General features: G+C 36.7%; 3 protein-coding genes and 1 non-coding gene across 4 annotated transcripts; 2 read left to right on the forward strand and 2 right to left on the reverse strand.

Annotated features, from left to right (window-relative positions):
- Positions 1-1,882: 1,882 nt before the first annotated feature.
- Positions 1,883-2,959, reverse strand: LOC106378335 (F-box/kelch-repeat protein At2g22050-like). Its single transcript, XM_013818483.1, has one exon. It carries the CDS (start codon positions 2,957-2,959, stop codon positions 1,883-1,885), a length of 1,077 nt encoding a protein of 358 aa, XP_013673937.1.
- An 8,287-nt stretch (positions 2,960-11,246) lies between these two features.
- On the forward strand, positions 11,247-11,353 carry LOC125588099. The gene has a single exon (XR_007324495.1). It is a non-coding gene; the product is annotated as a small nucleolar RNA R71 (small nucleolar RNA).
- A 7,622-nt stretch (positions 11,354-18,975) lies between these two features.
- LOC106393559 (putative F-box/kelch-repeat protein At2g41360) lies at positions 18,976-19,497 on the reverse strand. Its single transcript, XM_013834249.3, has one exon. The coding sequence runs from the start codon at positions 19,495-19,497 to the stop codon at positions 18,976-18,978; it is 522 nt and encodes a 173-aa protein (XP_013689703.3).
- Positions 19,498-23,138: 3,641 nt separating this feature from the next.
- LOC125587285 (beta-D-xylosidase 1-like) lies at positions 23,139-23,480 on the forward strand. The gene has a single exon (XM_048757517.1). It carries the CDS (start codon positions 23,139-23,141, stop codon positions 23,478-23,480), a length of 342 nt encoding a protein of 113 aa, XP_048613474.1.
- Positions 23,481-26,409: the final 2,929 nt, after the last annotated feature.

The raw sequence follows: 26,409 nt of genomic DNA on the forward strand, positions 1-26,409 counted from the left end.
AAAAATAAGGTAAAGTTATTGTAGTTTTTTACACATTAATAATTCAGGTATTTATGAAAATACTCTTGGTGGTAAAGATGAATAATGGTACTAAACAAAGTGTAAAATTAAAATTTTCTCTTTTTTTATTTAGTAGATGATCAGTTGTCTTATGTTCTGATTGTTTGTGACTTAAATTATTGGAAAATTGCCAAAAAATACCACATTCATAGTACCACTTTTCATGTTTACACTAACCACTTTTACCCTCACTTTTAATGAAGGGTAAAAGATATTTATAACGCTAGGATTAACTAATCTAGACTTAGGGTTTAGAATTGAGGGATGGAGTATGGTTTTTGGCAGTGTTTTGAAACCCGATCCAGACCCGCAGTTGAAACAATAAACCCGGTGATCCAAAATAAATCCGGTTTGGGTTTTGTGAAAAATCTAATATTTAAAAACCCGCAAAACCCCAAAAAAATCCACTAAAACTCGGAACCCGATACCGGTTAAACCGTTGGTTGAACCAAATAGATAACTTTTACTCTTTTTTTTAGTTTTTAATTATATTTTTATCATACATAATTACCAATTACACTATTTTATTTGTGAATTTTAGATTTAAATGAAGATTTTACTATGCCACCTGAAGAAATTGAGATGGACAAAATAATCAAAATTAGTTGATTTGATTTGGTATTAGTTTATTTTTGTTATTGACAATTTATTACAATGATGTTTTGCTTTTGGTTTAATTTGAATTTGAAATTTAATTTATTATTCACATTAGACATTTAAATATTCTAAACTATTTTTGATATTTAAATAATCTAAACTATTTTTGATATTTAAATAGTCTAAACTATTTTTTTATTTTTTTGTATGTCAAATGAAAATAAAATATAGAAACTAAAGTTCAGTATTTTCTATTTTCTTAAAACATAAAATATATACATATCCAAACTATTATTTTATATTTTTAAAAACATTTTAAAAATATTTAACTCAGTTTCTATATTTTTATTTTCATAGCTAATATTTTATTATATAATAAAATTAATTTATTTATTTACCCGCGGTTCACCCGTGATCGACCCAATGACCCAGGAAGTCGTTCGGTTCAGTGTCCAGGTCGGGTTTAAAAACATTGGTTTTTGGAATGTGAAATTTAGAAAACTAATAAATATATAAATAAATACTTAAATTTTTTTAAAAAATTAAGAAAATAGTTTAAAAAATAATTTTCGATTTTCAAAAAGAAATTTTGAAAAAACAATTCAAAAAAAATTCAAAAAAATAAAATTTATAAAAAAGTTTGAATTTGAAAAAGTATAATTCGAAAACATATTTTTTTTATTTAAACAATTATTTATTATATATATAGAGAGAGAGAGAACAACAGTGTGAAAGTTTTTTGTCACTTAATAAAAAAATATTTTTGAAAATGTCTTTTTAATGGTGGTAAACATGAATAATGGTACCAAAAAAGTAGTAATAATTATTAATAAACCATTCTGCCCCTTTTTCTTATCTCCTTTTGCGGCTCTTCTTTTAAACAAATGTTAAAAACATTATTCATAAAAAAAAAATTTTTGCAAATCATTATTCATAAAAATTACATCGTGTGCGTTTGTTTTATTGGCAGTAGCCCGATGTTGTCAGAGCAGACAGAGGTGTTTGTTGTTCATAAGAATCAGACGGTTTTAAACAATTAAAGGAAGATAGATATGGATGTAGTAATGTAGACAAATAAATAAAATTGGTAAACATAAATAGACATGATAATTTTCTCAGTCTCGTCTATCAGAAAGTTCAACATGTGTGCCTCCCTTAAAGCATTTCACATAGCAACTTGTGAGTTGTGAGCATGGAGAATAGTATAGCACGTTAAATCATATTATCAACCGGAAACAACTAAACAATCCTTCAAACGAATGTTATGCGGCAATGTGGCCACGATACCAGACCACTCAATCCTCCCATTGATTTCTTCTCCTACCCTATCCAAAGCGATCAATTTACACGTAAGATCTTTCTTGTGGGGATCAATATTACGTAGTGGCCAGAAAAACGCTATCGTTCCTTCGTATTCCACCATTTTAACAGCAGCAAATGAATACAGTTCTAACTTGCCATCCTTCCCATCACGGTCAACCACTCTTCTCCAAACCTTGAGCTTTGTGTTAAACCACATTAACCCACCCCACTTAAAACAAGCGTAAAGCACATTCTCTACCACACACAAGAACTTCACGTTATCACCTACACTTAGTATCTCCGTTGCTTCATTGTTTACACCTTCTCTCGGACTATACGTGCTGACTCTCCCATCCCAGTTCACCATATAAACCTTTTCCTCAAGAGTCGCACTAAACCAGGATTCACATTTCAATTTCTCCTCGCCTGCGAAGCCCCAGGTTTGTGTTTCTGGATCAAACTCTTCCACGTGGCTATCTTCTTTACTTCCTCCAATTACGTATATCTTCCTGTCGACCAATCCCCCTGCTACTTTGACATCCGACCGACACACTTTCATGCTTGGAGCCGTCCGTAAATGACCAGATCGAGTATCAAGGATGCAAAGCTCCGTGGAGGGAACGCTTCTTCCACCAATGAAATAGATCTCTGATCCAACAGAGACTGCAGAACCAAGAGAAGGTCTCGGGAGGACATCCGCCAACTGATAGTCAGTGGTCTTCTCACCGGGACGGAAAGTGATCCAGTAGCTAAGGGACCGTCCCAACCCGCGTTGATATAGATCATAAGAGAGATAGACGGACTTAAGCTGGGATCGCAAACGGTAGAGTTCTGGCGACCGCACGAACGACCTGAGGGTTTTGGAGACCAAAGAGAGGTTTAGGTCGTAGCATCTCGGAACGCGGAATAAGCATTTCAAAACAACTTCGTCTAGCAATGACGAAAACGATAATGAGGGTGCCCCTGATTTCTTAGAGTTGGAGGCGGCTGTAACTGACATCGTGAGCGTGTCGACATAAAAGGAAAAGACTATGATCATCTTATGTATATATAGTGTTTTTTAGTTGACAAAATATCATAGAATATTTAGATTTTAAACATAGTTTAAAAATTTAAATAGAATTATAGGATGTTAATATTCAATAAATAATTAATAGATTATGGGGTATGGGCTATTATATGTTTCATTAATATATTTACTTTAGTTAATGAGAAAATAGTAGATATTAAAGATTTTTTAATTTTTTAAAAGATTATGATGGTTGTCAATTTTTGCTGAACCACTTGGCGGTGTGTGATGTCTCGAGTTTTAACCCGATTATCTAACTGCAAGTGCACAGTAAAGTACGCAGTAGTAATACGGGATCGAATCCACAGGGACCGATGATCACACGTAGAGTTGCAGACAAGTTAATAGCTACAGCGAAACAAGATATATTTTTGTTGGTTTTTATTTAATTTTCTCTAGTGTCACAAAGCATAAACAAGTTGTAAAAAGATGATTTAAACGATTTGAAAACTATTTTAAAACAAACGTTGGGCATTGGGAATTCTCAGGGATTTCTTTTTAATCAAGATACAATTAATGGAAGACACAGGGATATATTAAGAACCGTCTAGAACTCAAACACGATATTAGAATTAACCTACTTCCGTAGCGCTAATTCTCTATGTTATAGAAATCTCCACACTAACTTCCGCTGAGTTTCAATTTCTAAACAAGCATTAAGAACAGGTTCAATATGTTCACAAAGCGCAATAACATCAACTTCCGAGGGTTAAGGACACTTTGCTCATCTAAAGTATTTTCGGAAGTTCAAACAATCACTTTCGGTGCATCAAACAATCTAATATCATGAACTAAGTGATCAATTCAGTTCAAGCAGTAAGAAATCCATTAGATGAAGAACCAAAACGTAATCCCTTAGTCTACACACGTTTTATGGATCAAAACATCAAGAAATCCCTTATGAGAACCCCTAAACCCAACTAGATGACTACTCACACATAACTAAGCAAGAACAAAACGATTTTGATGAAGAAAACATGATAAGATTGTATTAAAACAGAGTAAAGGTTCAGAAGATCTTCTCCAAATGGTTTTGAGATGAACTCCTTTACAAATCTTCACAAATCACACCAAAACAAGTACAAAACACTCAAATCTCTCTCTAGAACTTGTAAATCTCCTCCTTGGTCGCCCCCTGGTCTTTTCTGAGTCTCCAAAGTCGAGTTCTTCTGTGAATTATTGAGGGGAGTGGGTAAAAAGGAGTGAAAAGCTCGTTTGTGCGTGTGGAGCCCGTAGCGCCTGAGATCGGTCGATCCACATGGCTCGGATCGGTCGATCTAGTGCATGAAAGCCACAGATCGGTCGATCCAGGTAGCCCGGATCGGTCGATCTCGTGCTCTGTGCGATCAATACTTCATTCGGTCCATTGTTCGGTCCATCTTGCTTCTGAATAAATCCCGAATGCGTTCTTTTCTTTCAAGCTATCTAGTAACCTGCATATTACACTTAAGAACACCAAAACGCATCAAATAGACCAAAACATTAATTAAAACCGACCATTTAATTGCTCCAAAACGAGTTTAAAACCGTTAAAAACACGGAATATCAACTCCCCCAGACTTGAATCTTTGCTTGTCCTCAAGTAAAGAGGATTAAAATTTGGGAGCTCACTAACCCTCAGTAGACTTACCTTGTGATTTCGCTAACCACTTAAATCAGAGACTGTCAAGGCATTCATTCCAAATCCCCACCAAGACCGCGCAAACCTTTCCATATTTCAGACCTGCAAGTCTCAGTTTCAAGTAATCAACTCTTTACATTCATTAAAAAGTGCGTGACCTTTCCACCAAAGATATCTCCATCAGGTATAACGGGCTCGGTGTTTGGGAGGCTGTTTTAGTGTTTAATTAGGTGAGGCTCAAGTGTTTGTGGGTATCAGCGATAACAAAAAATGCAAAACATTATGCAAAATCGCTGGAGAAACCGAGTATATTGATAACCATGTTTTCGAACTGCTCAAGTCTCAAATGATCAAAACCCAACAAATCTCAAACTCTAACCCCAAATTTAAACAAGGCATCATCTCTGGTACACAAAATAAAAATAAAATGTCTAAATCAAATCTACTGAATGAGATATAAACATGAACTCTTTTTTTTTTTTTTTTTTTTTTTTTTTTTTTTTTTTTTTATTTTTTTTATTTTTTTTTTTTTTTTTTTTTTTTTTTTTTTTTTTTTTTTTTGAAGAAAAACTTATACAAACCGAAATCGAATATATACACTGCGATGCAATCACACACTTACAACACCCAATTTTTCTATTTACACCTCTAGACACACAGGTCCGTGTCTAACCACCTAAATGTTCCGATCCTACCTAAGCAGTCGGATGAACCATGTCTACCCTAATCTCTCCATTGTTTTTGCACATGTATGCACATATGATCAGTGTGTAAGAATGCATGGAGATGAAATAAAAGGGTAAGGTGTAGGTGAGGTACCAAACTATTGATGAGTCTGGCCATTCAGGATTATTAAAGAGTGGTAAAATGTGGTAAAGAAAATCCTGAATGTGTATATGGTGTACCGTTTCCTGATGTTGATTCCTGGTCAAAAGAAATTAAATTCATTAATGGTCAAAAATATTTGAGTCGATTACAATTCACCGAGACTTGATAAAAGATTTAAAGAGAGGTTGCTTGGTCAAGTGGTTCCTCGGTTTGTCTGCGCTAACAGTCCTGAAAAATGGTCAATATGAAATGTAATGCACAACACACAAGGAAATAGTCTAATAATCATCACAGGGTCTGAGAAAAATACGTAGAGAGTTTTTTTTTTTTTTTTTTTTTTTTTTTTTTTAAAAACAATCAAATCCGATAAACTAAGAAAATAAGAGAAATAAAAGCAATATGGTACATAAGTAGCATCCTCCCCCAGACTTACTTCACACCGTCTCGGTGTGAAAATAATTCCAAGAGAGATTACCGATCAGGCGTTGCGGTCAGTGCGCCTCTTGGAGCGCCTCTCCAAGGCTCCATCATCGTCAGAGTCCTCCGCTGCCTCAGGTCCAGCAGCGGTGTCGTGAGCGCCTTAGATCGACCGATCCATACGTGTCGGATCGACCGATCTCTTACATGGATCGCCCGTTCTGTTTCTTTAGGATCGATCGATCTCTGCCTGATCGTGATACATGCCTGAAAATCATCTAAAAACACAACCAAAAATCAATTCACACAAGAAAACATAATCACAAAAGAGAAAGAAAATCAAACCATGTGGGTTGCCTCCCACTCAGCGCTTGTTTAAAGTCGCGAGCCTGACTATTTTGTTGTCCTTAGGCGAGATCGGGTTCCGATAAAGGAATGTTGGTTCCTTCTTCGGGTTTTGCATCTGTGAAGTAAGGTTTTAGCCTCTGCCCATTGACGGTGAATTTCCTCCCATTGTCTTCCAAGACAACAGCTCCATAAGGTCTAACCTCTGTGATGGTGAAAGGTCCGGACCAACGAGACTTAAGCTTTCCAGGAAATAGCTTGAGTCTAGAGTTGAACAGAAGGACTTTGTCTCCAGCAGCGAAGTCTCTCGGGATTATCTTTCTGTCATGCCATGCCTTAGTTCTTTCCTTGTAGATTTTGGTGTTCTCATAGGCGTTCAACCGAATCTCGTCCAGCTCGTTCAACTGAACCATCCTCCTTTCTGCTGCGGTTTTAATGTCGAAGTTCATCAACTTCGTTGCCCAAAAACCACTGTACTCCAATTCCACAGGTAGGTGACAAGACTTTCCATAGACCAGATTAAAAGGAGTGGTGCCCAAGGGAGTCTTGTAGGCGGTTCTATACGCCCATAAGGCGTCATCAAGCTTCACAGCCCAGTCTTTCCTTGTTTTGCCTACAGCCTTCTCCAAAATCCCCTTGATTTCTCGGTTCGATATTTCAACCTGCCCACTTGTCTGAGGATGATAAGGTGTAGCTACCTTATGCTTTACTCCATGTTTCTTCAGCAGTTTATCGAACGTCTTGTTGATGAAGTGAGAGCCTCCATCACTAATAACCACTCTCGGGATCCCGAATCTTGGAAAAATGACTGTCTTGAACATTTTCTTGACAACACTAGAGTCATTTGTCTTGCTGGCTACTGCTTCCACCCACTTGGAGACATAATCAACCGCAACCAGGATGTACTCATTTCCATAAGAAGATGGGAAAGGGCCCATAAAATCAATTCCCCATACATCAAAAACTTCAACTTCAAGGATGAAATTTTGGGGCATCTCATTTCTCTTACTGATGTTACCCTTCCGCTGACATGCATCACACTTTGAGACAAACTCATGGGCGTCTCTGAAAAGTGTAGGCCACCAGTAACCAGCCTGCAGGACCTTAGAAACCGTCTTGAATGTTGCAAAATGGCCTGCGTATTCTGAACTGTGGCAGTGGAAAAGAATCCCTTGCATCTCATTCTCCAGAACACATCTCCTGAATAAACCATCTGAGCATCTCTTGTAGAGGAAGGGATCATCCCAGTAGTAGTGGTTCACATCTCTCATGAACTTCTTCCTCTCATACCCCTTCAGGTTCGGTGGTTCAATTCCAGCACATAGGTAGTTTGCAAAGTCTGCAAACCATGGGAGATCATCCTGAATTTGTCTCATGACACAGCAATCAGCCTGATCCAAATACTCATCCTCCAGCAAGGTGATCACATAGACATTCTCCTCGGGTAATGTATCATCCAGTGGTGTTTCAGCTTCCACTCTCATTCGGGAAAGATGATCTGCCACTCCATTTTCTGCTCCTCTCTTGTCTCTGATCTCAATATCAAACTCCTGTAGGAGTAAGATCCACCTTAAGAGTCTCGGTTTAGCATCTTTTTTCGTCATCAGGTACTTCAAGGCTGCATGATCTGTGTGCACAATTACTTTCGAGCCCACCAAATAGGACCTGAACTTCTCGAAAGCATAAACTACTGCCAGCAACTCCTTCTCAGTGGTAGCATACTTGATTTGAGCATCATCAAGCGTTCGGCTGGCATAATAGATCACATGGAGTTTCTTGTCTTTTCTCTGCCCCAAAACAGCTCCAATCGCGTAATCACTTGCGTCACACATTATTTCAAATGGCAAGTCCCAATCTGGTGGCTGCACAATGGGAGCACTGACTAGAGACTTCTTGAGAATCTGAAACGCAGCGAGGCAGTCAGCATCAAAAACAAACTTCGCTTCTTTGCACAGCAGACGGGTGAGTGGCCTCGCTATCATAGAGAAGTCTTTGATAAACCTCCTGTAGAAACCGGCATGTCCCAGAAAACTCCGAATATCCCTCACTGTCCTGGGAGGCTGTAGGCTGGTCATAACTTCAATCTTTGCTTTGTCAACCTCGATACCCTGCTCTGATATCCTGTGACCCAAAACAATGCCATCTTTCACCATGAAATGACACTTCTCCCAATTTAACACCAAGTTCTTCTCCTCACATCTTTCCAGCACCTTGCACAGATTAGCAAGGCAGTCGCTAAATGAAGAACCGTAGACTGAGAAATCGTCCATAAAAACCTCCATAATGTCCTCAATAAGATCAGTAAAGATCGACATCATGCATCTCTGGAAAGTGGCAGGAGCATTGCACAATCCGAAAGGCATTCTCCTGTAGGCAAAAGTACCGTATGGGCAGGTGAATGTTGTCTTCTCTTGGTCGTCTGGATGAATGGGTATCTGAAAGAACCCGGAGTAGCCATCGAGAAAACAGTAGTAGGGGTGGTTGGCTAGTCTTTCCAGCATCTGGTCAATGAAAGGAAGTGGGAAGTGGTCCTTCCTTGTGGCTGAGTTTAGCTTCCTGTAGTCAATGCACATCCTATGCCCTGTGACTGTTCTGGTAGGAATCAGCTCATCCTTCTCATTTGTGATGACAGTGATGCCACCCTTCTTAGGAACCACATGAACCGGGCTCACCCAAGTGCTGTCTGAAATTGGGTAGATCACCCCTGCACTCAACAGCTTTAGAATCTCCTTTTTCACAACTTCCATCAGTTTGGGATTCAGTCTTCGCTGGTGCTCTATGGACGTCTTTGACTCATCCTCCAAGTGAATCTTGTGCATGCAAAGATCTGGAGAAATACCTGTAATATCATCCAAAGAGTACCCCAATGCTTTTCTATACTTTCGCAATTTTGAAAGAAGCAAAGCGGTCTCCACATTATTCAGGTTAGCACAAATAATAACAGGATATGTGGAATTCGGTCCCAAGAATGCATACCTCAGCCCAGCTGGGAGGGCTTTAAGTTCCACCTTTGGAGCATTCTCCTCACTCCAATCTGGTTGGGAGGATGACGGTTTGACGGTTTTATCGGTGCCTGAGTCTTCAAGGCTGACATAGGCGACATGCTTCTCAATCGGTGAGGCTGAATCCAAAATCTCAGAAAATCCAACCACTTCTTGGTTCATGAACCCGAACTCACTCTCTCTTTGGGTCAATGCGACTTGTAGAGGATCATCAGTGTGCAACTCTTCATCCATTTCCTCCACCAGTTCAGTCAATGTATCAACCCAGAAAGTCTGTCCATCAATAGTCGGATTTTTCAGCACCTTCTCCACATTGTATCTCATCGCCATGTCTCCTAGACGTAAGTCTATATGCCCATTCTGTACATCAATCATGGCTCCAGCAGTAGCTAAAAATGGTCTGCCCAAAATGAGAGGATCTTTAGGTTCCTCTTCCAGCTCCAGAACTACAAAATCGGTAAGCACATATCCCTTTCCAACACCAACAGGGATGTTTTCTAGTACACCGACTGGTCTTCGCACTGATCGGTCAGCAAGGACCAAGGAGATCCTTGTAGGTTTGTAGTTCGTCATGCCTAGCCTCTCAGAGACAGAGAAAGGCATTAGGCTCACTCCTGAACCCAGATCGCAGAGACTCTTCTCAAAAGTAAGTGATCCAATGCGGCATGGTAGAACAAATGCTCCGGGATCTTCACGCTTTTTAGGCATGACATTTTGTAGAACTGCGCTACACTCCTCATTGAGCATCAACACACCCCGCTCTAGGCTCATCTTATCGGTAAGAATCTCCTTCATGTACCTTTTAAGAGAAGGTACCATCTTCACCGCTTCAACAAATGGCAATCTCACATGTAACTCCCCAACAAGGTTCTTTAGCTTCTCGTACTCACGTTCTTTGATCTTCTGCCTTGGTCTGGATGGGTATGGAGCCTTAGGAACATAAGCAGGAGGCGCCACATACACCTCTTCAGGTTCGGAGGAATTTGGTTTCGTCGACACGGGATCGGTCGATCCAGATGGACCGGATCGGTCGATCTCCTTCCCCTTGGATCGGTCGATCTGTTCTTGAGATCGGTCGATCTCTTTCTCTTTCGATTCCTCAATCGTTTTTCCACTCCTAAGTGTTATAGCATTCACAAACTCCTTGGGATTCGTCTCTGACTTCCCTGGTAGAAATCCAGGTGCTGTTCTGCTGCTGGAGGCGGTTTGAGCAACTTGCTTTTCCAAAACTTTCAAATGGGTGTTCAAAGCTTCGAACTTCCCATTAAGCTCTCCATACATGTTATCCACCTTGGTGTTTATCTCTGCAGTGCTATTCTTCTGACCTTCTAGCACCATTTGCAGCATCTTCTTAATTTCGTTATCCTGAGAAGGCTGTGACGAAGAGGCATTTCCTTGATTCTGATAGTTGTTGTACTGCTGCCTTTGCTGAAATCCTGAGTTGCCCGAGTTGTTCCCCTGATATTGATTTCTGTTCTGAAATCCTTGGTTGAACACACTCTGGTTCTGATTCTGGTTCTGCCTGTTTCCTGCCTGAGGGTAGGACTGATGTTGTGGATTCTCCACATTGTTGCTCCGGTAAGACAGATTATTTTGCTGATTTTGATTCCACCCAAGGTTCTGATTGTAGCCTCTGTTGTAGTTTCCTTGACCACCAATGTAGTTCACATCAGCCTGCATATCACTTGAATCATCACCAACAGCTTCTTGTGAGGAACGATAGCCTTGCTCCTCCACAAATTTCACAGATTTCTGATCTCTCTTGAGAAGCATCTCAATCTTGGCATTCAGCTCATCTATCTTCTTGGATTCATAACCAACACCCTTCTGGCTGGTATCAAACCTTGACTTGCGGTTTGCTTTGCTGGATGACAGGTTGTTCAACAAGGTGTAAGCTTCTTCAACAGTCTTGGTCATGAAATCACCATTACTTGCTGTGTCCATGGCATCTTGACTCTCTTCATGAACTCCATTATAGAAAATGTTCAGCAAACTCACATCAGTGTAGCCATGGTGAGGGCAGTCCTGTGTGTACTCCTTGAAACGCTCCCAAGCCTCATGAAAGCTTTCTGAATCAAGTTGCTGAAAGCTTCCAATTCTGCTTCTCAGATATGTGGACCTTGACTTGGTGAAGAAATGCTGTAGAAAAGCAGCTCTTGTCTCTTCCCATGTAGTAAGAGATCCTGGAGGGATGGACTTTAACCATCTGATAGCTTTATCAGCTAAGGAAAACGGGAACAACCTGCATTTCAAAGCGCCTTGAGGAACTCCATTATGTCTGCTGGTGTCACAGACTCGCTCAAAATGCTCCAAGTGATACATCGGGTCCTCAGACGGGTTTCCATGAAACGGATTTTTCTCCACCAAATTAATGAGACCAGTCTTGATCTCAAAGTCTCTTCTCTCAATGGGAGGTGGGCGAATCCCAGAACGATCGGCATAGAATGCATCTGGTGTATCATAATGTGCAAGCGTCATCCTAGGCATGCCATAGTCTCCAGCCTGTTGTCTTGCAGCTACACCAGCCTGCTGATTATCACCAGCATTGTTGCCTTCTCGTTCATTTACAGGAATTGGATTTTGCGGGTTGTCCTGAAATTGGTCTTCTTGGTGTTCAGCCATTTCAACCTCTTCAGCGGACTCAAGTCTTTTCTTTTTCACTTGTCTCTCTAGGCGGCCGAGCTCTAACTCCAAAGGTATTAAATTCGATGATCCTTTGCTTCTAGTATGAAATCCGCTCATTCACCTGAAAACACAAACAGAAAGAGAAAGACAGAAACATTAGACAAAATAAAGAAAATGCTATAGTCTTAAACTGATCATTAACTCTAGGGTGACCAAATGGTCCCCGGCAACGGCGCCAAAAACTTGATGTCTCGAGTTTTAACCCGATTATCTAACTGCAAGTGCACAGTAAAGTACGCAGTAGTAATACGGGATCGAATCCACAGGGACCGATGATCACACGTAGAGTTGCAGACAAGTTAATAGCTACAGCGAAACAAGATATATTTTTGATGGTTTTTATTTAATTTTCTCTAGTGTCACAAAGCATAAACAAGTTGTAAAAAGATGATTTAAACGATTTGAAAACTATTTTAAAACAAACGTTGGGCATTGGGAATTCTCAGGGATTTCTTTTTAATCAAGATACAATTAATGGAAGACACAGGGATATATTAAGAACCGTCTAGAACTCAAACACGATATTAGAATTAACCTACTTCCGTAGCGCTAATTCTCTATGTTATAGAAATCTCCACACTAACTTCCGCTGAGTTTCAATTTCTAAACAAGCATTAAGAACAGGTTCAATATGTTCACAAAGCGCAATAACATCAACTTCCGAGGGTTAAGGACACTTTGCTCATCTAAAGTATTTTCGGAAGTTCAAACAATCACTTTCGGTGCATCAAACAATCTAAATCATGAACTAAGTGATCAATTCAGTTCAAGCAGTAAGAAATCCATTAGATGAAGAACCAAAACGTAATCCCTTAGTCTACACACGTTTTATGGATCAAAACATCAAGAAATCCCCTATGAGAACCCCTAAACCCAACTAGATGACTACTCACACATAACTAAGCAAGAACAAAACGATTTTGATGAAGAAAACATGATAAGATTGTATTAAAACAGAGTAAAGGTTCAGAAGATCTTCTCCAAATGGTTTTGAGATGAACTCCTTTACAAATCTTCACAAATCACACCAAAACAAGTACAAAACACTCAAATCTCTCTCTAGAACTTGTAAATCTCCTCCTTGGTCGCCCCCTGGTCTTTTCTGAGTCTCCAAAGTCGAGTTCTTCTGTGAATTATTGAGGGGAGTGGGTAAAAAGGAGTGAAAAGCTCGTTTGTGCGTGTGGAGCCCGTAGCGCCTGAGATCGGTCGATCCACATGGCTCGGATCGGTCGATCGAGTGCATGAAAGCCACAGATCGGTCGATCCAGGTAGCCCGGATCGGTCGATCTCGTGCTCTGTGCGATCAATACTTCATTCGGTCCATTGTTCGGTCCATCTTGCTTCTGAATAAATCCCGAATGCGTTCTTTTCTTTCAAGCTATCTAGTAACCTGCATATTACACTTAAGAACACCAAAACGCATCAAATAGACCAAAACATTAATTAAAACCGACCATTTAATTGCTCCAAAACGAGTTTAAAACCGTTAAAAATACGGAATATCAGTGTGGCTTAAGGAAAAGAGCGAAAATTCTACTATATATATAGTAGATCCTAGCGCGAGTATGAATTTTTGGTTTTTGATTATTTATTTTACTAAATGATGTATTTGTAATATTTGATCCTATTATATTCACTAAGTAAATAATTTTGTTTGGCTTCTTAAACCATCTATTTTATGACGAATATTAGATATCATATAAATAAATTGAACATATACACGTAGTTAGGGAATTATATATGATATATAAGAACAATGGTTATGAATCTAAAATATGAAAAAAATATATTATATTATGACTTAGTATGGTATAAAAGATTATAAATTAGTTATACATGTTTAAAGAAAATACAATAATTTTAATATTTCTGTTAAAAATTTAACATACCTAAAACGGCCGATGAATTGGTCATAAAATTGTAAATAATTTCATAATTTTATTAATAATAAATTATTAATGATATTTGTTTTGTGCCAAAATAATTATTAAATGTCCATAACATTAATACGTTAAAAGTTGTAGTCGGATCTTAGGGTTTGTTCAGGAAGTACCTTTAGCTTCTTGTAGGGATGGTGGCGCGTGGAGGCGTACGGTTGCTCATTCCTCTGTTCCGGTTGAAGTCTTCGTGTGGTTTACTTAGGACAGTGGGTGAGAGGCGTGTAGAAGTAGATTCATTGTTCTGCCTTGGCATCTTGGTTTAACGAGTTCTGTCTTCTCTCTTCGTGAGAGCTTTGGAGAGTTCCTTTATCTCAAAGGTGGGTTCTAACCCTTGTTGCTGGCGTTGTGGTGTTGGCTCGTGGAGAGTGACATCACTGCGGTGTCGGAGGCAGTCGTCCATGGCTACATCGAGGCGGTGAAGTCACCTCTCTCTCATCAATTTGTTCTCTTCCCGGCTATCTGATTCAGTCACCTGCAGGAGGCATGTCGACTTGCTCCTTGCGGGTTTATCTCCTGTTTTGTTAATGTGTAGTCTGAACCGTGCCACCGGTTTCATTCATCGACATCAAAGACTGATCTTTCTTCGGTTCTCGAAGAGGACGACTGACGAGGAGCTCGGAAGATCCTTGTGGTCTGAGGAGTTTTCCCCTCCTTGGTGGCTCAGTCGGCTGTGTGACTTATCCCAGTACCGTGAGTAGCTTCTCATGGTGATGTTGCATAGCTATAGTTTTTGCAGGTGTTGGAGTGTTAGCTGGATCAAGTAGCAGCCGTCTTTCCGGACCCGTCTTTCTGCATCTCCGTCCTTGGTGCGAGGTTTCCTTCGATCTCTTCGTCTCCGGGCGGTTTCAGCTTTGTAGAAGATTGTATAGTGGGATATGGAGCGATTTTCAAAGGTTTATGCTCTATATCCCTCTCTTCTATAATGCCTTCGTGTTTAATGGAAGAGACGATTATAAGTTCGAGACTCACCGAGAGCTAGCTACATCAAAAACAGCATGAATAGTCCCGGCATCCGAAGAAATGAGGAGAACCTCACCTATTCATGGTCATTGTTGAAGGTCGAGAACGGTACCCGAATTTCCTAATGATTTAACGGCTAGCGGAACGTGTTGGGTTTAGTGGGTGGGCGAAGTTAGTATGTTTATGTTTGGATTTGGGAAATTTTTGTCGGGCTTGTAATCGGATCTTATTCCCGTTTATCGGGTTGATTAATATAATTTCTATTAAAAAAAAGTTATATGCATTTGTTATATTGTAGTTAATATATTATAAATATTACATACATCAAGTAATTCACGTTTCGTAAAAATAAAGTCAAATTCATTATTAGGCTGTCCTTGTACCGTTGTACGTAGTAATCTACGTTAAATATGATGTATTCTTAGGTTGATTTAATGACATTAAAAAAAATGACATTAAATGTAAATTTGATTGAGAAAAACTTATTAATCTAACTGGAAAAGACAAGCATTAAAATATGTAGTTTTATCAGTAGCATGAAAGTGTAAATAAGTTAGAAAACTTAGAGGTATTTTTTATTAGGTACTTATCTTTTAATAATAGAGATCTAATGACATTGAGTTTAAATTTGATTAAGGAAATTTCATTAATCTAACTGGAAAAGACAAGCATTAAAATATGTAGTTTAATTTAATTCACAGTGGCATTGAAGTGTAAATAAATTAGAAAACTTGGGGGTCTTTTTTAATTTGTACTTCTCTTTAAATAATAGATATATATATACAAGAGTGAAATTGTTAATATATCTTAAATTTTTAGATTGACAACTATACGTTACGTAAAATAATTCCATAAGAATCTAGTAATTTTTACAAACAAAGTTTTTTTATTTACTAGATGACTTGCCTACTGTTTGGATTGTCAATGAGAATTCGGCCCAAAAAAACCTCAACTTTTCACGAATTGCCAAAAGAAACATGAACTTTTGGGCTGACCAAAAAAACACCAAACTTTCATTGACTTTAGATTTAATTAACAATGTTTTCGCTGACTTCCCAATTTAGCACGCCGTCAACAAATTTAACAGAAATATTTGACGTCGTTTATTGTTGGCGTTAAGTGAAACGACGTCGTTTTCAAATGATGTAAAACGACGTCGTTTTACATGATTTAAAATTAAAAATATGTAGACCCCTAGATTCGAACCCAGGTTGGTTGGTCAAATGACAGAGTATTTTACCACTGGGCTACTGGCACTTTCAATGTACTTACTAACATGTTTACTTTTATTTGGTACATATTAAATATAAAAAATTCTCTAAAAACTTAATAAGATCTTTAAAATTCCAAAAAAATTAAAAAATAAAGAAGATTTTTATAAAATTAATTTAGAAATTAAAATTAAAAATAAAATTTTCTTTTTCTTTTAAAAAATAAAAACTCTTCCAAAATTTTCTAAAAACTTAAAAAGATCTTTAAAATTCCAAAAAATTGAAACAATAAAGAAATTTTTTATAAAATTAATTTTGAAATTAAAACAGAAATTTTTTATAAAATTAATTTTGAAATTAAAATAGAAAATAAAAATTTATTTTTTCTTTTCCAAAAAACACTAACTTTTCACGAATTGAAAAGAAAAAATAAAATTTAATTTTCTATTTTAATTTCAAAATTAATTTTATAAAAAAATTCTTTATTTTTTCAATTTTTTGGAATTTTAAAGATCTTTTTAAGTTTTTAGAAAATTTTGGAAGAGTTTTTATTTTTTAAAAAGAAAAATAAATTTTTATTTTTAATTTTAATTTCTAAATTAATTTTATAAAAATATTCTTTAATTTTTTATTTTTTTGAAATTTTAAAGATCTTATTAAGTTTTTAAAGAATTTTTTATATTTAATATGTACCAAATAAAAGTAAACATGTTAGTAAGTACATTGAAAGTGCTAGTAGCCTAGTGGTAAAATACCTTGCCATTTGACCAACCAACCTGGGTTCGAATCCAGGGGTCTACATATTTTTAATTTCAAATAATGTAAAACGACGTCGTTTCATCTCATTTGAAAAACGACGTCGTTTCACTAAACGCCAACAATAAACGACGTCAAATATTTCTGTTAAATTTATTGACGGCGTGCTGAATTGGCAAGTCAGCGAAAACATTGTTAATTAATTATAAAGTCAATGAAAGTTTTGTGTTTTTTTGGTCAGCCCAAAAGTTCATGTTTTTTTTGGCAATTCGTGAAAAGTTGAGGTATTTTTTGGACGAATTCTCGATTGTCAATACATGTTTTACAAATGATTTTATCGTTTAGTATATAATTTTAATTATTTATGAGTTTATAGGGAAAAACGCCATTTGAAAATAAGCTAAAAAACTAACAAAAATAAGCTAAAACCCCTTAATTTTGTAGACAAGCCAAATTTTTTTCTCAGACTTTCATAATTTTCTCGAAATAATCCTAAACTTATGTTGATTCGGCAATTTTAAACATCCTGAAGTCAACAATTAATTTTGCTTGAACTTCTATTAAATAGTGAAACAATGCGTTTTACTCTATCATTAAAAACATAAACTCGTGACTTCTTTTCTTCTTTATCTACTATGCAAATACAGTAGAACTTCTATAAATTAATACTCGATAAATTAATAATTTATATAAATTAATAAATTTCACTGGTCCCAATTTGGACTCGTTTAAAATTTAACACAATTCGATAAAATAATAAGATAATAATTTTTAAAAAAAATCTATGTAAATATATGGTCCTATTAGAATTATTAATTAATAATTTATATGATATATATTTTATATAAGTAAAAACCTATGATTATATTTTTTTATTTTTATTCACACTGGAATTATCTTTATATTTTCTTAACACTTAATATATTTTTTATGAGATTTAGTAATATTATATTTTAAACCACATTTAAGTTGTATGCAATATATATTATAGAGTATCTATATTATATACACCAAATAATATAATAAAATCAATATAAATGTCAAATTTCAAAAAATAACAATTAATGTCTATACACTAAAATCAAATACTTTTCTTATCTTAGAATAAATATATCTTAAAATAAAAATCTAAACAAAGAAAATTTTGCAAATTAATATCTCTATAAATTAATAAAATTTCAAAGTCTCAACATTATTAATTTATAAAGGTTCTATTGTACCCAATTCCCAGGAAAAAAATATCTTCTTCACCATGGGATCAACTTCAAAAGCTCATGGATTTCCAAGCAAGAGTGTATGTTGTGAGCTTGTGAAGATGTACACGTCTAGGACGCAAGAAAATCCTGGTCCACCGTTCTTCAGGTGCGTGAGTAAGAGAGATGGGGGCAAAGTTTCACTGACCAAAACCGATGCAAGTGATGATATGTTAAGAAAATTTGGTCTGAATCTCTTAAGCTTCACGAATCTCTCATTGTTAATTGTATAGGAGCACTTATTTAAATGGGTGGAAGAGGCTGTTTTTGAAGAGAAGAAGTTTGTTAGCTATTAGGACCAAGTTATTAGATCAGAAGTTGTTGTTTTAAACCTAAGATAATTTGGTGTTATAATGTTTAATGACGTTTTCCCCTGAGTTTATATATGTTTCATCTGTGTCTTTTAGTTCACATATGAATTTTCTCACGTGTTATTAGTTCAGGACTGCTAGCAAACAATTCGGCCCCTTTTCCTCATCTCATTTTGCAGCTCTTTTAAACATATTACATTGTGTGCATTTGTTTTGTGTGCTGTAGCCGGAAAACCAACCAACCGATGTTGTCAGACGTGTTTGTTGTTTATAAGAATCAGACGGTGATAAACAAGTAAACTAAGGAAGATAGATATGTATGTATATTGTATAGTAATGTAGACAAATAAAATAAAATTTGTAAACATGAATAGACATGATAATTTGCTCAGTCTGGGCTATCTGAAAGTTCAACCTATGTGCCTTCTTTATGCATTTCACAAAACAACTTGCGACTTGTGAGCACGAAGAATAGTATAGCACGTTAAATAATATAATGAGCCCATCAACCGGAAACAACTAAACAATCTTTCAAATGAGTGTTACGCGGCAAGGTGGCCACAATACCAGACCACTCAATCCTCCCACGAATATTTTCTCCTACCCAATCCAATGCGATCAGTTTACAGATAAGTTCACTCTTCGTGCGATCAATATGAGGTAGTGGCCAAAAAAAAGGCTATCTTTCCCTCGAATTCCTCCATTTTTTTTAGCAGCAGACGAATACATTTCTAGCTTCCCATCCTTGCCATCACGATCAACCACTCTTTTCCAAACCTTGAGCTTTGTGTTAAACCACATTAACCCGCAACACGTAAAACAAGCGTAGAGCACATTCCCTACCACACACACGAACTTCACTTTACAACTTAGCATCTCCGTTGCATCATTGTTTATACCTTCTCTCGGACTATACGTGCTGACTCTCCCATCTCTGCCCACCCTATAAACCTTTTTCTTCATCGACACACTAAACTCCGATTCAAATTTCACGTTCTCCTCATCTTCGAAGTCCCAGGTTTGCGTTTCTGGATCAAACACTTCCAGTTGGCTATCTTCATCACTTCCTCCAATTACATATATCTTCCCCTCGACCACTCCCACAGCTACTTTGTACTCTGCCGACCGACCCACTTTCATGCTTGGAGCCGTCCGTAAATGACCAGATCGAGTATCAAGTATCCAAAGCTTTGTTAGATATTTTAGTGAATCTTTGCAACCATTAAAGTGAAGCATCGCAATTGTTTAGATGAACAAATGCAACTGTTTGTGATTGTAACTATTAGTGGTAAATGGTTGCAACCTTTGGTGATAAACCATTGTAACCATTGGTGATTAAAGTCTTTGGTGATGAACCATTGTGACTTTTGTCTAACCAATGTAACTATTGGTATTAATGGTTGTAACTTTTCACTAACCATCGTAACTATTGGTGCTAACCATTGCAACCCTTAGTACTTTATATGAAGAGTTGTGGGCAACGGAAAATAACAACTTGAATCAAAACTTGTAAAACAAGATTGAAGATCAAAAACTAATTTATATATTATTATAAAGAAGGGTTTACTCCCTCCTAGTTAAGTCACGTAGGATGCGACGTCAGAAAGTCGGCTCCTGACGGCGCGACATGTGTCATCGTAAATGAAAAAGCTTTGCTGACTTTTGATTTTCTTATGGGCTTATACGGTTTGATTATTTCTAGGTTTTGTACAATATGTGTTGGGCTGAGAGACAAACAAAACTTGGCCCATTATTTCTTTTTTTGATAAAATACTTGACCCGTTGTTTGCATTCATCTCCTTCTCGAGTATAGGGTTAATCGTCTCCCCAATAATCTGATTTTATCTACCATCAATGGAGATAAACTTTCAATCCTTTGTTGTTTGATCGTCTGCTCAGATTGTCTTGCGTGCAGGAATAAAATCTGATATCTGAGCAGACGATCAAACAACAAAGGATTACATTTCAATCCTTTGTTGTTTGATCGTCTGCTCTGATTGTCTTGCGTGCAGGAATAAAATCTTTTCCGTCCTTTTTAGTGGGCTTATTTAATTAGGTATGGATGGAGCTTCCTCTGTAGATTGATAATTTGAGATGGAAAGATTGAGTTCAGAGCTTCATAAGCATATCTCATGGTGGGCAACAACAATGAAGGTAGAAAGACTCTTGATCAGTCTTATCAAGTCTGAAACCCATTGATGTTTCGTATTGCTCTGGTTTTGGGCAGATTTGGCTTTAGCTGACTGAGATCCTAAGGTTTTCCTGCTCAAAAATGTTCACAATGGCTGGTAAACTAGGTTTGTTTTGCATGTCGGGACCATGGCTCTTTCCATTTTAGACAGAGAAAGAATGAAGTGAGAGAGAATGTCATTTACAAGAACAGGAACACATCAGTTTTCATGCTCTCTTAATCTGTCTGTGCAGGTCATTTATTCCTCAATGCCATATCGGTGACACACTTCCCACATTAAAGACACCAACTGCAGGCTTCGTAGAGCAAAGAGTGGTTCCTCTGCCACATCTTCCAAGTATGGTGATGTTAAGAAAATTGAATCCGTCACATTATCTGAAACTAATAGCTACGTTCTCAATTCATCCCTAGGTACGTCACTGGATAAGGATCACTGTAATAGCATGACCAGGTACATTTGTTGTTTGCGTTGTCTCTCCTTTCATGCTGCGCACAATTATCTTATCAAAACGTCTTTTATTTGAAAATAACCAAATAAGAGATTTGTTGTTACTTAGCTTTCTGCTTTAGCTCATTTACTAAGCTTCACATTTGAATAGTAACCGTGGACTTTCTGATTATATGGCTGCTGTATTCTGTGGTCCCAAATACAGTAGTGAAATGGAGTGTTCGGATCACACAAACGGGCATCTGATGCTGTTCCAGTTATTGAAGGACATCCAGCCAGCACAGACCCATAGCCTACGCATACTGATTCAGTCATAACCTCCACCGAGACTCCCATTGATGATGAAAAAGCCCCCAAGTTCAAAGAAAGCTAGCAAACACTGAGCACTCCAACTATGGGTTATTTGGGTTTTGATTATTTAGAATTATTATTGAATTTTGGAATTAAGTGATTGTCTTCCAGTACACTAAGTGAACTCTTTTTTCAAGAAATATTATTATAACTCGCAAAATATAGTGGAGCTCCATTGTTTGTTTCATAGCTCTATTTTTTCCTTCAATAACGATGTAGTCTACATACTATAGTTAACAGCAAGATGTTCTTAATTGTATAAGAATAAAATTATATGGACTAAAGTGATAACAATAAAAGTTAACTATGTTATTTGAAAAACAGATAATTTCAAGGACTTTAAAGTAAAGAACTTCAAATATGAAATTTTGTACATTAGAACTTCAAATATGAATCGTACAAAACTTAAAAATTTAAAGTCTTGAACTTGCTTTTAGAGCATGTAAAATTTCATATTTGAAGTATTGAAATTAATTTTGGAGATGCTCTTAACACGAAACAATTTAGTTCTGGTTCGTATTCCATTATATGTTCGCTTCAGTTTGAAATATATTTTCTTAACAAATTGTACAATCAATGAAGTTCTTCCTCTATTTAACCGATAACGTGGAGATTCATTATATAAACACAAAATAGTAATAAAAATAATAATACATATAGTAGAAAATCTATAAATTATTACTCGCAGATGAATAAATACATAATTAATAAATTTTACTGGTCTTGAATTTGACATATGCAAAATATAATTTAATTCAATAAAATAATAATAGTATAACTATTATATATATAACTTTCATATAAACATAAAAAAAGCCATCTTTTAAAAAATGAATTCATCTTTCATTTTTTTTTAGTTTCAGTTTTCTGATGTTTTCATTGAATTACAGATAAAGGACATTTATATACTATCATCAAATTCAACACGCATTACAAATAATTTAATTAAGTAGATAAAATTTGTTGACAAAAAAAGTAGATAAAATTTAACTAATATATACTATCGTAAAATTAATTTTTTTGGATGACAGAAACAACGATTGTAAACAAGCAAAATATATTTTATCACATATAATCCCTCCTCAGCTAAAATTTTCTAAAAGACAAAAATTATTATTATACACACGTTTGCAAATGCAAACCTATAAGACAAACCACAAATCATACAAAAAAATAATAACCTAGATCACAAGTGAAATATATCCCGTCCGAAGGGCGGACCGATCCTAGTAATTAGTAAAAGAGAGAGAAAGAAAGATTCATTGTTCGAAGATCATCAAAGATCATTGAAGAAACACATATACACACTAAAGCTTTATTTCTTATTCTTGTATCTTAGCCTAGAACAAGAATGAGACTTTGATTGTCTTATCCTACAAAGAGATTTCGTGTAACCCAAAGGCTTGGAATAGAGTCGAAATACTCTTTAAGAAAAGCATGGCGATTCAATCATTATCCAAGTATATAGTTCATACTTATTCGGGTTACCAAACCACAAATAAGTAACCAACAATCTTAAAGAGTATATTCGTTGTGAACTATAACTTATGATTTTGTGCGAGAGATAAAATCAAAGTTGTAAATGCTTCAAAGAGTAGACTTTCGAAGAGGTGCGATCATATCGTAATCCAAGGGATGTGAGTGCATCGTAATCCAAGGGATGCGAGTACATAGTGATCCAAAGGATGCGAGTGTATCGTGACCTAAAGGATGTGATTGTATTGTTATTCAAGAGGTACGAACGTGTCGTGATCCAGGAAGTACGAACGTGTCGTGATCCAAGGAGTACAAATGTATCATAACCCAAGGAGTGCCAACTGCGAAACGTTTCCAAAAATGCCTATCCATGTTGAAGTATCAAACACAGGTGAATTCGACGGAACACACACGGTGTTCGTCTTTGCCGAGGCTCCGAGAAACGGGATAAAAGGACTGGGTGTGAACAAACAATTGATAGCGTTTGAGAAGGTTCATGTCACGGCAGGTGCAAAACGGACTGTTCAAGTCGATGTTGATGCTTGCAAGCATCTTGGTGTAGTGGATGAGTATGGTAAGAGGAGAATCCCAATGGGTGAACATAAGTTACACATTGGAGACCTTAAACATACTATTTTGGTCAAACCACAACTTTGACGGAGGGTACGAACGGATCGGGACCGAAAGGGTACGAACGGATCAGGACCGAAAGGGTACGAACGGATCAGGACCGAAAGGGTACGAACGGATCGGGACCGAAAGGGTACGAAGGGATCAGAACCGAAAGGGTACGAATCGTTCAGGACCAAAAGGGTACGAACGGTTCGGGACAAAAAAGGTGTGAACGGTTCGGGACCAAAAGAGTGCGAACAGTTCGGGACTGAAAAGGTGTGAATGTACCATCACCGAAAAGGGGTGAATGTAACATCACCGAAAGGGTGCGGATATAATTTCACCGAAAGGGTGCAAATATCAGGTAACCGTAAGAGTGCAAACATAACGTTACTGAAAAGATGCGAATGACTTGTGGTTAAGGCTGAGCCGTCATGAGTGGAAAACATATTGTTCATGGTCGGTGCTATGGACTATGATTCATGGGTATGGATCGGTGGCTTAGAAAGAAGTGTATATAAAGCCACCTAAAGGTCTTGTTTTGCCTTGTAATAAATATAAAATGTATTTGTTTATTTGAATGGGCTAAAGAAAGCACCTAGACAGTAACATCAAATGTTTGATGAGATTGTCTTATCATATGGTTTGAGTTAAACCATTAGGGTAAGTGTTTATTTAACAAATTGATGAATCTAGTAATGGAACAATCATTTGCTTATATGTGATGACATATTGATCTTTGGCACTAGCCATAGACAAGTAGAGCTTACAAAAGCATTATTATCATCAAGCTTTGTAATGAAAGACATGGGGGTTTATGTGATTCTTGAAATTTGAATCACACATACAAGTAAAGAACTATATTATACACAATCTCATTCTATTGAGCAAGTTATTAATAAGTTCAATCGTGAAGTTCTCTAATAAGAACTCCCATAGAATGAGAGTGTGAAGTTTGTGTCTTATGCATGACAAGAAATATCACAACTCGAGTATTTGAATGAAACCATAAATTATGGTTTGTTATATGTTAGATTTCCTTTGATTGTAGAAGGATATTTAGATGCAAGTTGATTATAAATATAGAAGATTATTCTTCTATAAGTGGTTGAATATTTTGCTTGGGGAGGTGCAATTTCATTGCATGAAAAATTTGACTATAGAATAGGAATTCGTAATATTAGCATATGCCGGTAAATAGTAATATTTGCTAAAGAAATTATTTTACGAGATTCCGTTGTGGCCGAAATAGTATCACCAGTTTCTATCTATGATAGTGAAAAGTCTTGGTTAAGGTTTATAACTAAGTGTATAATGGTAAGTCGCGACACCTGGCTTTGATATAGCGCAATATGTGAGCTGATCACTCACGGAGTGATACCATAAGGGTTTATTCGGTCTGAAAGAAATGTAGCATATCATTTGACGAAATGATTAGCTAGAGACTTGGTTATTAAGTTTGTTAGGGATGCGTTTAAAGTCCATTTGAAATCTTTAATGGTGGGATACCCAATTCCCCTCTGATACGACCTTTGAGGCTGGATTCAATGTGGAAAGCCTACAGTTAAAGGTTGAAGCATATTGTTTTTATATCATCCCAAACTATGTGCTTGGACCTATAAGAAAGGGCTAGGTTGAACTTTTATTCTTAATAAATACTTTGAAAAAATGCATATGCAGGTGCATGACTGAAAGTATTTACATATATGAGTGTAAAGTGATGCCGCTTCAATAAGCTGGGACTTGGCTTTGTATGCATTCATGAATGGATTGAGACACATGACTTATAATAGTGTCGGGTAAACACTTAGAGTAGTATGGAAACACATGTGTGTATTATCTTCATGTGCTCAAAATGGGTTGAGGGATTCAATCCGTAGGACATCCTGATTCTCAGGCATTTGGAATGCGTATTACACTAAGATGAAAATTCAATTCTTCAAACATTTTCATTTATGCATGAGTTTAATATATGTATTATTTATTTAATGAATCTATGATTACACTTAAATGGAGGATGATTGTTGGATATTTAAGTGAATCCTTGCAACCATTAAAGTGAAGCATTGCAATTGTTTAGATGAACAAATGCAATTGTTTGTGATTGTAACTATTAGTGGTAAATAGTTGCAACATTTTGTCTAACCAATGTAACTATTGGTATTAATGATTGTAACCCTTCACTAATCATTGTAACTATTGATGCTAACCATTGTAATCCTTAGTACTTTATATAAAGGGTTGTGGGCATTGGAAAATAACAACTTGAATCATAACTTGTAAAACAAGATTGAAGATCAAAAACTAATAATTAGTAAGAGAGAGAAAGAAAGATTTATTGTTCGAAAATCATCAAACATCTTTGAAAAAACACATATAAGCATTAAAACTTTATTTGTTATTCTTGTATCTTAGCATAGAACAAGACTTTGATTGTCTTATCCTACAAAGGGATTTCGTGTAACCCAAAAGCTTGGAATATGATTGAAATACTCTTTATGGAAAGCATGACGATTCAATCATTATCCAAGTATATAGTTCACACCCATTCGGGTTACCAAAGCACAAATAAGTAACCAACAAGCTTTGTGGAGAGAACGCTTCTTTCACTAATGAAATAGATCTCTGATCCTACGGAGACTGCATCACCAAGATCAGGTATGGGGACATCCGCTAACGACAAAGGTCTATGCTCCAACTGATAGTCGGTGGTCTTATCACCTGGACGGAAAGTGATCCAGCTGTAGCTAGGGGACCGTGACAATCTGCCTTGATAGAAATAATAAGAGAGATAGACGGACTTAAGCTGGGATCGCAAACGGTAGAGTTCTGGCGACCGCACGAGCGACCTGAGGGTTTTGGAAACCAAAGAGAGGTTTAGGTCGTAGCATCTCGGAACGCGGAATAAGCATTTAAATGCAATGTCATGCGACTCATCTGGCAACGAAGAAAATGATGACGATGGTCGTGATTT

The sequence above is a fragment of the Brassica napus genome, chromosome C5, assembly GCF_020379485.1.
Source record: "Brassica napus cultivar Da-Ae chromosome C5, Da-Ae, whole genome shotgun sequence".
In the NCBI taxonomy this organism is placed as follows: domain Eukaryota; kingdom Viridiplantae; phylum Streptophyta; class Magnoliopsida; order Brassicales; family Brassicaceae; genus Brassica; species Brassica napus.

What these genes read in the sequence shown, in the direction of transcription:
- LOC106378335 (XM_013818483.1), bottom strand. Translation starts at nt 2,959, where the DNA reads ATGTCAGTTACAGCCGCCTCCAACTCTAAGAAATCAGGGGCACCCTCA.
- LOC106393559 (XM_013834249.3), bottom strand. Translation starts at nt 19,497, where the DNA reads ATGAAAGTGGGTCGGTCGGCAGAGTACAAAGTAGCTGTGGGAGTGGTC.
- LOC125587285 (XM_048757517.1), top strand. Translation starts at nt 23,139, where the DNA reads ATGTATCATAACCCAAGGAGTGCCAACTGCGAAACGTTTCCAAAAATG.